Source organism: Mastomys coucha, unplaced genomic scaffold, assembly GCF_008632895.1.
Source record: "Mastomys coucha isolate ucsf_1 unplaced genomic scaffold, UCSF_Mcou_1 pScaffold12, whole genome shotgun sequence".
In the NCBI taxonomy this organism is placed as follows: domain Eukaryota; kingdom Metazoa; phylum Chordata; class Mammalia; order Rodentia; family Muridae; genus Mastomys; species Mastomys coucha.
The window spans coordinates 94,299,050-94,314,322 of record NW_022196894.1 but is presented as its reverse complement, the minus strand read 5'-3'; the positions used below and the strand labels follow the sequence as shown (position 1 = coordinate 94,314,322).

The window sequence follows — 15,273 nt, the reverse complement described above, 5'->3', positions numbered from 1 at the left end:
TCATCATCCTGTCCTAACTCAGGCCCAGCTCAGACTGAGCTCAAAGGACAGAACTAAGTCTGTGGGGACAGGGAAGCCATGCTGCTTTCCTCTCCTCAGAGCATCTTATATTGACCGTGGGGATGCCCACTGCCACAGCCTAAGTAAGCAGGGCTTTTCCAAGTGGAGTCTCCAGGCCTGCACTGTGGCCCACACATGGCCCTCACTCCTAACACCACCCCTGTCTGCTGAGTGGGGACTGAACCTGACCCTCACTCCAACTAGGTAAATATGGTACCACTCTGCTGTGCCATCCACGCCCTTGCTCTCCCCACTCTCCCTGCTCTCCCTCCACCAAGCTTCCACTTTTCACTAGCAATCTCCTTCGTTCCACATCCACAATCCAACAAAGGACATCTGTTATTAAAAAAAGATAGCTGATATAATATCTAATGTGAGAGACTAAGCTTTCCTCCTAAAATGCAAAACAAGACAAGGACATCCAGTCTCACCATCCTCAGAGGTTCTGTCCAGTACAACCAAGCAAGGAAAAGGCATAACCATCCATACAATGAAATAATTCAACATAATTATATACCAACTAAACAGTCATCCATGAGATAATATGAGAGGCTGGAGTGGCGGGGGACTAGAGAGAGGACTCAGTGGTTCACAGCAGGGTACTCTTGCCGAGAACCTGGGTTCAGTTCCCATCACCCACATGTCAGCTCACAACCATGTGTAACTCCACTCCTTTGAGATGCAATGCCCTATGCTGACCTGTGTGAGCATGGTACTAGGGTGTCACTCATACATGCAGGGTAAACACTCCCACCCCACACAAATAAATGCAGTTTTGTTTGTTTGTTTGTTTGTTTTAAGTATGAGAAGACCCACAAGACACTAGAACAGTGAGTGAACTTAGAGAGGCTGCACAAGGCGTGGTCAATACACGCTCATTGGCAGCCTGCTCACTGACAGGGAGCCACAAAAACTAAAGTTAAAGGATGATACTAGCCACGGCAGCCATATTTGTTCTATAAAAAGTATGAAACTGGGAGTGAACCTAACAAAACTCAGACTTTTTCAGACTGAAAGCTGTAATGGTGGCAAACAAAACCCAAGACAACCTAAAAAGAGTGCACAGTGTGCATGGATCTGGTTCTCAGTGGTGGAAGGCTCTGGAATTTACCCACAGATTGTGCATAATCTCTACCAGACCATTTTCTAGGCACTGACAAACCAATTTATAAATTCATAGGGAAATTCAAGTGACAATATAGGCAGAATAGCCTTGAAAGTGAAGATAAGAGTTGGAGGGTTAACATGGCCTGACTTCAAGATAAAGCTTACAGTTTGGATATGTGCTGGTCAGTAGAGCAGTAGTCAGTGTGAATAGCTGAGTTTTGACAAAAATGAAAATTCTGTGGAAAACATACTTTCAAAAAATGGTGCCACGCATGGTAGCACGTGGTTTTAACTCTAGCTCTCAAGAAACAGAGGCAGGTGGATCATTGTAAGTTCAAGGCCAGCTTGAACACAGAGAGTTCAGGACAGCTTTGGCGACATGGAGAAACCCTGTCTCAAAAAACACAAACAAAAACTGATTCAGGAACCATGGGCTGCTCATCCATGAAGAGCGAGAGTTCTCTCAGTGCCATAGTTTGCCCATCATCTCAGCCTCGTGAAAGGCTAAAGGGACAGTGAGTGGTTCAGCAGGCCACCCACACATGCACTTACATCCCACACATACTACACTCATACACACACCAAACATAAAAGTACCACATACACATTCAAATTTTGAGATGAGGCCTGGAATTGGCTGTGTGGACCAGGCTGGCCTCAGCTCAGAGATCTGCTTGCCTCTGCCTCCCAAGTGTTGAAGGCCTGCCACCACATTCAGCCAAACATACAACTTTTTAACTGCATTCCAAACATTTGGGAGTGACTTTTTTCATAAAAACATGTAGTTTTAGTAAGCCAAAGTTGGCCTATTGAATGTGTGTTTTAGGCCAAGCATTGTGTTAGACTGAAAAGAACTCTTAAGCAAACAGACCTGGATCCAAAACTCAGCTGTCCATTCTGAGCCTCACTTCCTAAACTGTAGAGCAGCATGGTTAATTATCATCTCACAGAACCGCCTCCTGACAAAGAAAGCTAATATATGCAAAGCCCCCACTTCTGCTAGACACAGAGCAGAAAGGGGCAGGGACAGTAGCCATCGTTAGAGGCTGTAAAGTCTTGGTTATGACAGCAGCCTGCTAGGCCTGAGATACACAGGGACAAGACAGAGTTTCTGTTTTCAGGGCTTTTTCAGTGCAGAGGGAATTTTCCAGGCACCTCTCCTGATACCAGCAGTACCTTGGCAGTCCCTGTTTGTCCTAGAATCCCTCTTCCAGGATAGAAGCTAGTCTGTGTTGATGTTTGGTACGCTGGAAGTGTTTTTACAGACACCATCACACACACTTGCGCACACACAATGGAACTATGGAATTACTGGTGTTTGTCTCCTTGCACAGACAGCCATGTGCAGCTCCAGGTCCGTCTGCTTCAATACAATCTATTATACATTTCTCCAGCACTTCCTACAGTTATCAGACTTGCCAGGCAGTCGTGAGAGAAGCATGAAAAGTACTTTTAACCAGGCATACTGGTCCTCACCAGAATCTCAGGACTAGGAGACAGACATAAGGCAATCAGAGTTAAGGCTCATCATCAGCTACATACCTGAAGGTCAGCCTGTGCAACACAGGACCTTGCCTAAAGAAGTAACAAAGCACTCACTGTTCAGGCCTGAATTGATTCCCAGAAGCCACTATGGAAGGACAGAACTGACTCCTAAACATAGTCTTCTGAGCCCCACCCCCAAACACATGCACAAAACGTTTTTAAAAGTAAAAACTTTGAGGAGATAAATTCTGCTGAATGAATTCTTTGTGTAACAGTATTAGTTGGAAAGACTTGTTTTCCTTCATAGAACTGAGGGGCTCGTGAATGCTAAGCATGTGTTCAAGACCACATCTCTGAGCTACATCCCAAGCTCAGAGTCTCTTTAAAGAGTGTTCTGAGAAAGAGGGGACCAGGCAGACAGACAGACAGACACTCTGTAGCCTGGGCTAGTCTAGATCTCACTATGAAATCCCTATTAGCCTTAAGCTCATAGCAATCCTCCTGCCTCGGCTTCCTGGGGGAAGGGGACAGTTGCAAGCACAAGACACCATGTCCAGTCAGAGAAGAACTTCTGTTGAAGGGATCAACAGGGACAACTGACCAAACACAAGTCCTATGGTTCTGGGAACCAAATTCAGGCTTGAACAGTTGATGTAATTTGGTTTTATCAAGATGAGCAAGAAGTTAGGGGCTAGGCTGTACAGCTTCTCGTCGCAAGGCCAGCCAAGACTGGGGTGGGGTTGCATATTTTTAGCCCTTCAGTGTGTCCTGCACCAATATCTGAGATTCTCTTTTTTTTTTTTTTTCATGTGCATGGGTGTTTTGTCCACATGTTTGCCTATGCACAACATGTATGCCTCCGTGTTCATGGAGGTAAGAAAAGGATGTCAGATCCTCTAGAACTGGAGTTACAGACTATTGGGAGCTTTAGTGTGAGTACCGGCCCTCTGGAAGGGCCACCAGCACTTGTAACCTCTTAGCCATCTCTTCAGCACAGACACCTGGGATTCTTAATCCAGAGGCAACAGTTCACAAAGCAGGACCTTTGCCTGGAGTCCTGTCCACTGCTGCCCAGAAGAATGTGCCTGAGAGAGAATCCTTTGTTCTGGAACTGTGTTAAGTTCTACTGGCTCTCCACATTGTGAAGCTGGGAAAGGACGCAAGCATGAGCTGCAAAGCCAGGGTAGTCACCTCACTCCTGACCTATCTGAGCCTCCTCTGTGCAGGAGGGGTTGTAGCTGGAGACACGGTTTGTGCATCATAAAGGTAGCAGCTAAGCCAAATGCTAGTATTGCCAGGCAGGTCATATGGAAGATTCTTAGTGGGAACATGGGAACTGCACAATATATCATCAGCCAAGGAAAAGGCTTAGAGCATTAAGTACATGCAGCACAAGACAGAGACCAACTTGGGGCACTAAAAGCTCCCAGTAGAAAGTGTTGTGTTGCCGTTGCAAAGGACCTTACACCAGCTAATGCCTCTTTTTTGCTTTCTTGATAAAACAGAATTGAGAGCTGAATGAAAAAGCCATGCTTTCAAAGACATCTGCGATGGATTGGTTGGCTTGCCTCTACTGATGAGGTAGGCTACTATGCAAGAGCTTCCCCGAGCGAGCACGATCCTTCCGGATAGAAAGCCTCTTGAGGAAGCGTAGAGCCTCTTCCTCCCAACTCAGTTGTGTTGAGCATATTCACTGGGGTTCTTCCTGTGTGTCACTTCCTTTGCCATCCGTTTCAAATAGCTCACCCTAAGAGAACCCAAACATTGCTTCCTTGAGTGACACTGAGTCCACCTTGAGTTCACTCAGCAGCTCCTAGCAAGCCATATAGACCTACCTGAGCATGGCAGCATGCCTATAATCCTAGTTCTGGGGAAACTGAGGCAGGAGGATTAGAGTTTGAGGTCAGCCTGGTCAGAGATAGCAGGTTCAGTAGATAAAGAAACTTACAGTCAAACCTGACAACCTGAAGATTGTCAAGCCCAAGTGAACTGGTAAGTTGGCCACTGACCCTCCGCCCCATAAATAAATAAATGTAAAATAAATTATTTTTTTAAATAATGATGGACTGAGTTCTAGATCCCTTCAGAAAAAAGGAATAAATTGTGTTTAAATTTCAGCCAGCCAGGGCTGTGCCTTTAAAAGGGGCAATGGCTCAGCAGGTGAAAGCACTTGCTGCTCTTGCAGGGGGCCTGGGTTGAGTTCCCAGCATCCACATGGCAGATGCTAAGTCTGTAACTCAAGTTCCAGATGATCTGCCGCCCTCTCCTGGCCTCCACAAGCACCCTATACATGTAGTGCATAGACACATAGGGCAACCACTCATATACATAAAATAAAAATAGATCAAAAAGTTGCCTGTGTTTATATCTGATATACTTTTACATTTCCTCTAAATATTATCAAAATTTGACCCCAAATTCCTATATTTCATGTAGAAATAAATAAAACCAAACTGAGTCTGTTCCAGAAAATTTTTTTTTTAAGATTTATTTATTTATTATATGTAAGTACACTGTAGCTGTCTTCAGACACCCCAGAAGAAGGCATCAGATCTCACTATGGATGGTTGTGAGCCACCATGTGGTTGCTGGGATTTGAACTCAGGACCTTTGGATGGAAAATGCTTTTTAATATGTTGTTTTAAGCTGGGCATGATAGCACAGCCTTTAACCCCAGCCCTTGGGAGGCAGACGTAGGTGGATCTCTGTAACTTTGAGTTGGTCTATACAGCAAGCTCCAGGCCAGCCAGGACTGAACAATGAAACTTTGTCTCAAACAAACAAACCAAAAAAAAAGTACTGTTTCACATTCTTAATTACCTATTATAGTAAAGAAAATACAGTAAAGTGCAGACTCATTTTAATGCCAATAACCATAAGCCAAAGCATCTTTTTGTTTTATTAGGTTGTGGACTATGTCTTTAGCTGATACAACAGAAGCACACACAAATGAACATTTCCCCAGTCTGGCACTAGGAAGCAACAAGAGGTCTGCAGAAGGCAAGCGTAGCCCTGGCGCTGGCAGTCAGTCACGGAACAGCAGGGCTTCCAATGGGAGCGTGGATTACAGCAGGTCCCAGTGCTCCTGCACAAGCCTGAATTCTCACTATGACTACTCGGAAGACTTTCTCTCTGAGTACTCTGAGGAAGCTGTCAGCAGATATCAGTCAGAGCAGCCTCTGGCAAAGGAAAAGGAGAAAAGAAAGTATAATACTTGTAAATTCCCCCAGCCTAAAGGTAAGAAGGCAGACTCCCAACCTGGCTGCAGCACTGGCCACAGCACCGGCTTTGTTTAATGCTGGTATCCTGTAGTGGCCACAGTCAGTTACAGGTGTGTGTTCCTGAACATGTATGGATGAAATTTTGGAAGGAATTGGAAACAGAAAAAGTAAGGAAATCATAAAATAAGAAGAAACCGGAGCCTCATCCCCACAGAGCTCACACACACACACACACACACACACACACACACACACACACACAGCCCACCCCCACAAGCTTGCTAGTAGGGAAAGTTCTGTATTAGTTAACAGGTGCTCAGTACAAGTACTCAGTACTTGGTTTCCCAGCTTTTCGCCATTGGTCTCAGCTAAAGAATCAAAGTTTGAACTGCCGATGGTTCTTGACCACAAGAAGACAGTCTCCCAAGTGTGCTGAGGATGGTAACGATCTTTCAGAACCAAAATCACCCAGAAGGATGGTAGCCTTTTCCTTGTGGCCTTTTGTCCACTGTGTAACAACCCTGGCTAGCCTAAAACTCCCATTGTAGACCAGGCTGGCTTTGAACTCATAGACATACACCTGTCTCTGCCTCCGGAGTGCTAGGATTAAAAGCACTTATGCCTTCGGTGCCTAACTGAAGGCATTTTCTTTCTTTCTTTCTTTCTTTCTTTCTTTCTTTCTTTCTTTCTTTTTTTTTTTTAAGATTTCTTAATTTATTTTATTTATATGAGTACACTGTAGCTGTCTTCAGACACACCAGAAGAGAGCATCCAATCCCATTACAGGTAGTTGTGAGCCACCATGTGGTTGCTGGGAATTGAACTCCGGACCCCTGGAAGAGCAGACAGTGCTCTTAACCACTGAGCCATCTCTCCAGCCCAAAGGCACTTTCTTATTTGAGGTTCACTTCTCTCAAAACTGACTTTAGCTTCTGTCAAGTTGGCATAAAACTATCCAGAACAATGTTTTTTTAAATAACTTATGTGTTAGTTAGAGTTTCATTGCTGTGAAGAGACGCCATGACCAAGGCAAGTCTTAGAAAGAAAGAACAAAAGAAATGAATGAAGGAAGGAAGAAAAAACAAACATTTAATTGGGGCTGGTTTACACTTTCATAGGTTCAGTCCATTATCATCATGGTGGGAAGCATGTCATACAGGCAGATGTGGTGCTGGAGAAACTGAGAGTTCTACATCTTCATCTGAAGGCAGCCAGAAGGAAACTGATTCCACACTGGGCAGAGCTTAAGCCAAAGAGACCTCAAAGCCAACCTACACAATTACACACTTTCTCCAACAAGGCCAAACCTCCTAACAGTGCCACTTCCTATGGGCTAAGCATATGCACACCACACTAGTGTTCTGTTGTGTTTGAAACAGGGTCTCATTTAGTCCAGGCTATCCTTGAACTCCTAACCCTCTGCCACTACTTCCCCAGTGTTAAGATACAGGAATGTGCCTCCACACCTGTCATGATTTTTCGAGTAACCTTTATAGCAGATATCTAAACATGGGCTTTAGACTTCAAAAAAAAAGTAGTTTTTAATCCATTCTGTGTTACCTCATGGCTCCGTAACCATGGATGACTTAAAATAAGTCTCCAGACATAGAGTAGATGCAACTGGACTGAAGAGCCGTGTCTGTGAAGCAGCTGTGTGTGAAGCACCTAGCCAGCAGCAGGCATGTCCAGTGAGCCGTCTTTGGCCTCTTAATTTCATGGCATTTGTGTGTGTGTGTTGGGGGGTCATTACACATGTGCATATTTAAATGCCTCTGTGTACTGCTGGTAACAACCTGCATTGTCTGTTCACTCAGGCCAGAAGGACATCCCAGCTGAGAGAAAACACATCTGGAATGCTTCCTTTTTCAGTTCTCAAATCCAAACGATTGCCAAAAGAAGAGACACCATGACACATCGGATACTGTCAGCCAGGCTTCATAAGATCAAAGAGCTGAAGAACGAGCTGGCAGACATACATCGGAAGCTGGAAGCCACCATCCTAGAAAACCAATTTCTGAAGCAGCTTCAGCTTAGGCACCTGAAAGCCATAGGGAAATATGTGAACTCTCAGAACAATCTACCTCAAATCACAGTTAAGCACCAGAATGAGGTGAAGAACCTTCGACAGCTCCTCCGGAAATCCCAGGAGAAGGAGCGAACTGTGTCCAGGAAACTCCGAGAAACTGACAGTGAGTTACTGAAGACCAAAGACACCTTGCAAGCCCTGCAGAGACTCTCGGAAGACAAAAACCTTGCAGAGAGAGAAGAACTGACTCACAGGTTGACTGATCTTACAGCCAAAATGGAAGCAAATGATAAAAAAATACAGGTTTGTGCCTCAGAAGTTCCAGTATTGGTAAGGGAGCAATCAGCCATGGGCTATGACCCAGCTCACAACAGGGAGTAACCATGTTCAGTAGAGAGTTGGGGAGGGGACCGGAAGGAGAAGCACAAGGGTCAGCGCTGGGAGTCTGCTCTGGAGTGGGCAAGAGTGCACCTCTCCAGCAAGCCTGGCTAGAAGCAGCTGGTCCGATGGCCACATGGGCATGTCCTGTGAGCCAGAGGTCTACAGTGTGCTTGCTGTGAGAATCTTCCTTTGAAATGATCACCTGCTTTTAGCTCCTATTGAAAGGCCATCTCCTCTTGCCAGAGTATTGTGTCTGTCTGTCTATCTGTCCAGCCCCTTTGCTTGTATTGTCTCTCCTCAGTCTGACAGATAAGACTTGTTTCCACAGTTTTAGTTATTTAAAAATAGTTACCCTGGAAGATGAAAGAAAAAGGAAAGGAAAGGAAGGAAAACAGAGGGGAGAGAGGGAGGGGAGAGAGGAGAAAAGAAAGGAGGGAAGAAAGAAAGATAAAGGAAGGGAGGAAGAAGGGGAAGGGGAGAAGAAAGGGAGGGGAGGGAAAAAGGAGAAAAGAAAGGGAGGAGGGAGGAAGGGAAGGAGGGAGTAGAGAAGAGAAGGGAGGGGAAGGGAAAGAACAGAAGATTTAAAGTATCTGAAGAGGAATGGATAGATTTTCCTCAGCAGACCCTGGTTGTCCAAAGCCAGGAGATTTCACTAAAAGGGACAATGGGGGAGCAGGCACTAATCACACAGGATCCTGCCTGTTTTACATGGTCTTCATGGACATAAATACAAATGGACTGTTTAATTCTCTGATACCTGATGTTAACAAATATTTTCTGATACGTATTTGATGATTTTGCCTACATTTTCATGATACCATTTGTTATGAAATACAGTATGGTGAGGGGGTACCTGAGGACCACACCAAGGAGTCCCCTGAGAAATTATGCTATGGAATAGATCTGGTACAAGGCAGTTTATTTGGGGGGAAGATAAGGGAGTGGGAACCTGGAGAGGGGGTAGAGGCAGACATATAGACAAGGGTAGTGGACCTGTAGACAGGCAGACAGACAGGAGCAGAGCTATGAGGGCACAGAAGAGGGACAGAGAAGGACAGAAAGAAGGAGAGAGACTGGCAGGAACACTTGGGAACAGAGAGAGAGCTGGAGTGGTGGGGCAGGCCTTTTACATGCAGCCACATCTTGAAGCACCTGATGGCAGACGATGCTCCTGCTAGGTCCCTGGAAGTGTAAGTCCCTGCTAGGTCCCTGGGAGTGTAAGGTCCTGCTAGGTCCCTGAGAGCAGCCTAGTGGAATGTCCTGTAAACTAACACAATTCTACAAGAAAAATCCTCTACTGTCCAAGAGAATTGTCTTCCATAGAGTAGGTGGTAGACACCAGCAATACCAGTAGCCTGTGTCACACTGCTACACCTAAGTCAGCACCTGGTGCTGGTGCATCTGGCAGGCCCACCCAGCATGTCTGTTCTCCCATCTTCCGGTCCACCACTGTGGAGGGCAGCATGAGGCCCATTACAGCCTTCCTGTCTGCTCTCTAGGGACCCCTGTCCTCATGGTCTGTACTAAGGCTGGGCCCTTCCTCTAAGGAAAGGAGTCAGAAGATTTATCATCTGCAAAGACAGCAGAGTCACGCATTTGGGTCTTACTGTTAGGTATGCCTTGGTTGTACTTGCTGGCTTTCCAGGATGCGTTTGAATATCTGTGATCAGTGTCTAGGGTTTGTAAAGAACACTGGGGTGCTGGGCTAGAAAAATAGATTTACTCTCCAGACCTGAAATCTGGGACTTTTTGGCTGATGTTTCCTTTTATAATAAATGTAGCTTGTTTCATCACAGTCAAGTTTGATAACGACATACTGGCTACAGAGTAGTTGAAATATATACTGTTTTCAGAACTTGGAAAAACAGCTGAGGCTGAACAATCGGTCCTTTAGTCGGCAGTTGGCCAAAGAAAATCGGAAGACATTAGCAGCTCAAACAGCGACAAAGACTCTGCAGGCAGAAGTGAGACAGCTGCAGCAGAAGCTTAAGGTATCTCCCACAAAATAATCTGTCCCAAACCTGCCAGATGCAAAACAGATAGTTTGACTTGTACAGCCAGGTGTGGTTGAGGCAGGGGGATCAGTAGTTGAAAGTCACCCTTGGCTATAGAGCAGTTTTGGGGCAGCCTAGGCTATGTGGGACTGGCTCAAAAAATAATAGGGCTAGCATAGTAAAGAGGCTTGCTGCCAAGCCTCACAGCCCGAGTTAGAACCCTGGGACCCACATAGTCAAAGAGAAAACCAACTCCCCCAAGTGGTCCTCTGACCTCCACATACACATATACATACATACATACACACATACATACATACATACATACATACATACATACATACACACATACATACATACATACATTACAATATAATACATACATACACACACACACACATGAACACAAAAATAGGCTATGTAGTGGTGGCACATGCCTTTTATACCAGTACTCAGAAGGCAGAGGCAGACAGAAGCCAACCTGGTCTACAGAGAGCCTGTCTCATAAAACAGAGGGGGAGGGAGGGAGAAGGAGAAAGAGAGAGAGTGAGTTAGTTATATCCAAACTACCATGGGGTTCCACTCACCCCAGTTAAAATGGCTGTTTCCAAAGGAAAATGCTGCTAAAGATGTGGAAGGAAAATGTCACCAGTGAGAGTTAGCGGAGGCACCATCAGAAGCCGTATGACAGCTCCTCCAAAGGCTAAAATTACACAACTACATGACCCAGAAGCAGCACTTCTGATCCATGCCTGAAGAACATGAAGTCAACATACAAAAGACATGCATATACACTATACACTACACATGAGGGTCATCCAACTGTGTCATGTGTACATAGCACATAGAAGGCTATTCAACTGTAAAAATGAATGGAATCCTGTTGTTTGCATAGCACAGTCAGAACTAGAAGGCAGTAAGTAAGGCAAAGTGACCTAGACAAAGGTGGCAAGTGTTGCATGTTTACCTTTGTAGGTAAGGGGAGCGATGTGGAGGGGCTTAGAAGGGGGCAGGGAGCAGGAAGCGAAGAGGGACAGAGGAAACAGAAGAGCAGGTGTGAGTGGCCAGTGTGCAGAAATGTCATAAAATAGTGAATCACGTTAATTCCTACATTACTCTGTGCTAGGATTATAACAAAGGGTTTTGTTTTGTTTTGTTTTGTTTTTTTCAAGACAGGTCTCTCTGTGTAGCCCTGGTTGTCCTGGAACTCACTCTGTAGACCAGGCTGGCCTCAAACTCAGAAATCCACCTGCCTCTGCCTCCCAAGTGCTGGGATTAAAGGCGTGCGCCACCACTGCCTGGCTTATAACAAAGTTTTTTAAAGATTTGTTTTTATTAATTTCAATTGTGTATGTGCATACACATGTGTATATGTGTCCATGAATCTGGTGCCCATGGAGGTTACAGGTGTCACATGCACCTTATCAGGAGTTATAAGTAAGTGTTGGGAACTGAACTCGGTCCAAAAAGCCAGAGAAGTGGTGAGTGAAAAGGAAGCAGAGTAGCTGTGCACACTGTGACCACCTCAGAGGAGGAGGCAGAGGAGCTGCCCACACTGTGACCACCTCAGAGGAGGAGGCAGAGGAGCTGTGCACACTGTGACCACCTCAGAGGAGGAGGCAGAGGAGCTGTGCACACTGTGACCACCTCAGAGGAGGAGGCAGAGGAGCTGTGCACACTGTGACCACCTCAGAGGAGGAGGCAGAGGAGCTGTGCACACTGTGACCACCTCAGAGGAGGAGGCAGAGGAGCTGTGCACACTGTGACCACCTCAGAGGAGGAGGCAGAGGAGCTGTGCACACTGTGACCACCTCAGAGGAGGAGGCAGAGTAGCCGTGCACACTGTGATCACCTCAGAGGAGGAGGCAGAGGAGCTGTGCACACTACTACAAAACAGATAGTTTGACTTGCACAGCCAGGTGTTGTTGAGGCAGGGGGATCAGTAGTTGAAAGTCACCCTTGGCTATATAGCAGTTTTGAGGCAGCCTAGGCTATGTGGGACTGGCTCAAAAAATAATAGGGCTAGCATAGTAAAGAGGCTTGCTGCCAAGCCTCACAGCCCGAGTTAGAACCCTGAGCACTACGGGCTCAGATCCATGTAACAGGCTAGGAGCCCCATGCACACCTATGACCTCAGCTCTGAGGGAGGCAGGGACAACCTCAGAGGAGGATGCAGAGTAGCTGCCCACACTGTGACCACCTCAGAGGTGGATGCAGAACAACTCTATGTTGGTTAATAAGAGAAGAAAACAGCCAGTTATGGCAACTAACACAGTCTCAGCACGTGGAAGGCAGAAGCAGGAGGGTTGTGGGTTCAAGGCCACAGCTGAGCTAGTAGGAAGATCTAAGCCAACTGGGCTATTTAGTGAGATTGTGTACACACATACATGCACACGCACACACACACAATGTGCAGACGACAGAGGAGAAGGGCTGGCTGCAGAAGCACGTCTGGGGCCACAGAACTGTTGTGCATCATTAGACAGCAGGGCTGAGTATAAAAAAATCCTGAGAAGTCACTGAAAATCCAAACTAAGATTTAAAAAAGAACCAACTGTATTCCACTGATGGTGTAAGGTCGGAAAAGTCACACCAGGTGACTTAGCATAGTAATTTCAGTTAACTCTAACTAGTCACCTGCTAAGGATAAAATAACTTCACACACAAATGTGAACAGTTTCAGAAGTGACATAGTGGGGGTTGGGGGAGGGATGTGGCACTTTGAATACAGTGTGAATAATGCTGGTGCCCTTCAGAACAGGGTTCTAGGGGGTGGTAAAAAGAAAATACACAAGTAAGACAAGGTAAAATAAAAGTCCACAGTCCTAATTTGGATCTGAAATGGAAGTATGACTTCATGACATATTTTATTTTAAAAGCTAAATATTTCAAATATGACTGAGAACAGTGAACACCTCTAATGTCCACTGGTTCAAAGAGAAACAGGACATCTTAAAAGAAGTCATACCAGGCCGGGCAGTGGTGGCACACACCTTTAATCCCAGCACTTGGGAGGCAGAGGCAGGCAGATTTCTGAGTTCGAGGCCAGCTTGGCCTATAGCCAGGGCTACAAAGAGAAACCCTGTCTCAGAAAAAAAGAAAGAAAGAAAGAAGAAAAAAGAAAGAAAGGAAAAGAAAAAAAAACAAGAACAAAAAAAGGAGTCATACCAGAGAAACTGTCCCCTTGCCAAGAATGATCAAAAAAGATAGTCAGGCATGATAGATGCTCTTGTAATCCCAGCACTCAAGAAGCTGAGACAGGAGAATTCAAGGCAAGGACCATCTAGGATCTACAGCAAGACCCTGACTCAAGAAACTATTAATAAAAATAAATAAATAAATAAATAAATAAATAAATAAATAAATAAATAAATGAGGGGAGATATATGAGAGTAGAATAGGATGAATATGATGGTCAAAATATACTATATATGTATATATGTGCATATGTATATTATATATGTATGTGTATATATATGTATATATTAGATGTATGTATATATGTTATATATACTATATATGTATGTGTATATTGTATATGTGCACTATATTATGTATGTTATATATGTATGTGTGTATTATATGTGTATGTATGTTACACATGTATATGTTATATATTATATATGTATGTATATTATATTTGGATGTGTATATGTGTGTTATATATGTATATGTATGTGCACTATATGTGTAGGTACATATATATGTATATATATATATGAAATTGTCAAAGAATAGTATTTTTCTTAAAGATTTGTTTTATTTATACAGTGAAAACACTATAGCTGTCTTCAGATACACCAGAAGAGGGCATCAGATTCCATTATAGATGGTTGTGAGCCACCATGTGGTTGAGGGAATTGAACTCAGTACCTCTGGAAGAGTAGTCAGTGCTTGTAACTGCTGAGCCATCTCTCCAGCCCCAAAGAATAGTATTTTTATGTAAGGAAAAATAATAAAGATGTTTTAGTTCTTAGACAAAATGCTTCACCTGGAGAGATGGCTCTGCAGTTGGGAGCATTTGCTGTGCAATCTAGAAGACAGGCTCAGAACCATAGGGACTGAAGGATCCTGGGAGAACGTGGAGACCAGGTCTGCTTTGATATGTAAAATACATAACTCAGTCCCTTGTCCTGGGGTCTGGAACCAAACACTCATGACCCTCAGTCACTACCAATAGCAGTCGCTGGTGATTCCTCCTGTGTTTGTGATCACCTCCCAACTGTAGATAGAATCTCTTAATAAGCATCACCTGTCAATAAAAAAGCTATGGCCAATGAACTGAGGCAGGAAGTAGGAGGTGGGACATCCAGCAGGGATAGAGAGAATTCTGGAAATAGTCAGAGGCACAGGGATTGGCTAGGAAACACTAAGGAAATAAACATAAACTAGTAGGTAGCTGAACTCAAGACAGAATAAAAGGGAGATTTGCCACAGGAACTCTGAGGAGACAGACATAAGACGACAAGGATGAGAAACCAGCCACGTAGCTGATCCCAGGTTAGGATAAAAGGGAAAATAAGTTAAAAGCAAGTCAGAGAACAAGTCAAAGCTTATGGCCTATGCATTTATTAATAAATGATTAGTCTCAGAGTTGTCATTCTGGGAGCATTGGCTGGGAGGAAAAACTGGATGTATTTTTTACACCCACCAGTGCAAGTCATCTGGGCAAATGAGTTAGACTTGTAGGCTTCTCCACTGTAGCCATCCCTGATAATCATCCAAGGGCAACAGAATAGAAAATTTAAGGGTGTTATATTCTGATTATTATGTTGCATAAAATTACTTTCAGGCACTAGAGAGATGGCTCAGGGGTTAAGAGCACTGGCTGTTCTTCCAAAGGTCCAGAGTTCAATTCCCAGCAACCACATGGTGGCTCACAACCATCTATAATGAAGTCTGATACCCAATTCTGGCATGAAGGTATACATGCAGATAGAGCACTCATACATAAAATAAATTACAAAATTCTTTCTAAAAATTATTTTTTAAAATTACT

General features: G+C 44.5%; 1 protein-coding gene across 1 annotated transcript in view; it reads left to right on the top strand.

Annotated features, from left to right (window-relative positions):
- Lca5l (lebercilin LCA5 like) overlaps positions 1 to 15,273 on the top strand; it is a 31,662-nt gene that overhangs the window by 7,461 nt on the left and 8,928 nt on the right. Inside the window, exons 3-6 of the mRNA XM_031364526.1 lie at positions 4,158 to 4,233; positions 5,558 to 5,889; positions 7,688 to 8,202; positions 10,134 to 10,271. Coding sequence (XP_031220386.1) covers positions 4,229 to 4,233; positions 5,558 to 5,889; positions 7,688 to 8,202; positions 10,134 to 10,271 — 990 coding nt within the window. The 5' untranslated portion in view covers positions 4,158 to 4,228. The remainder of the gene's footprint in view (positions 1 to 4,157; positions 4,234 to 5,557; positions 5,890 to 7,687; positions 8,203 to 10,133; positions 10,272 to 15,273) is intronic.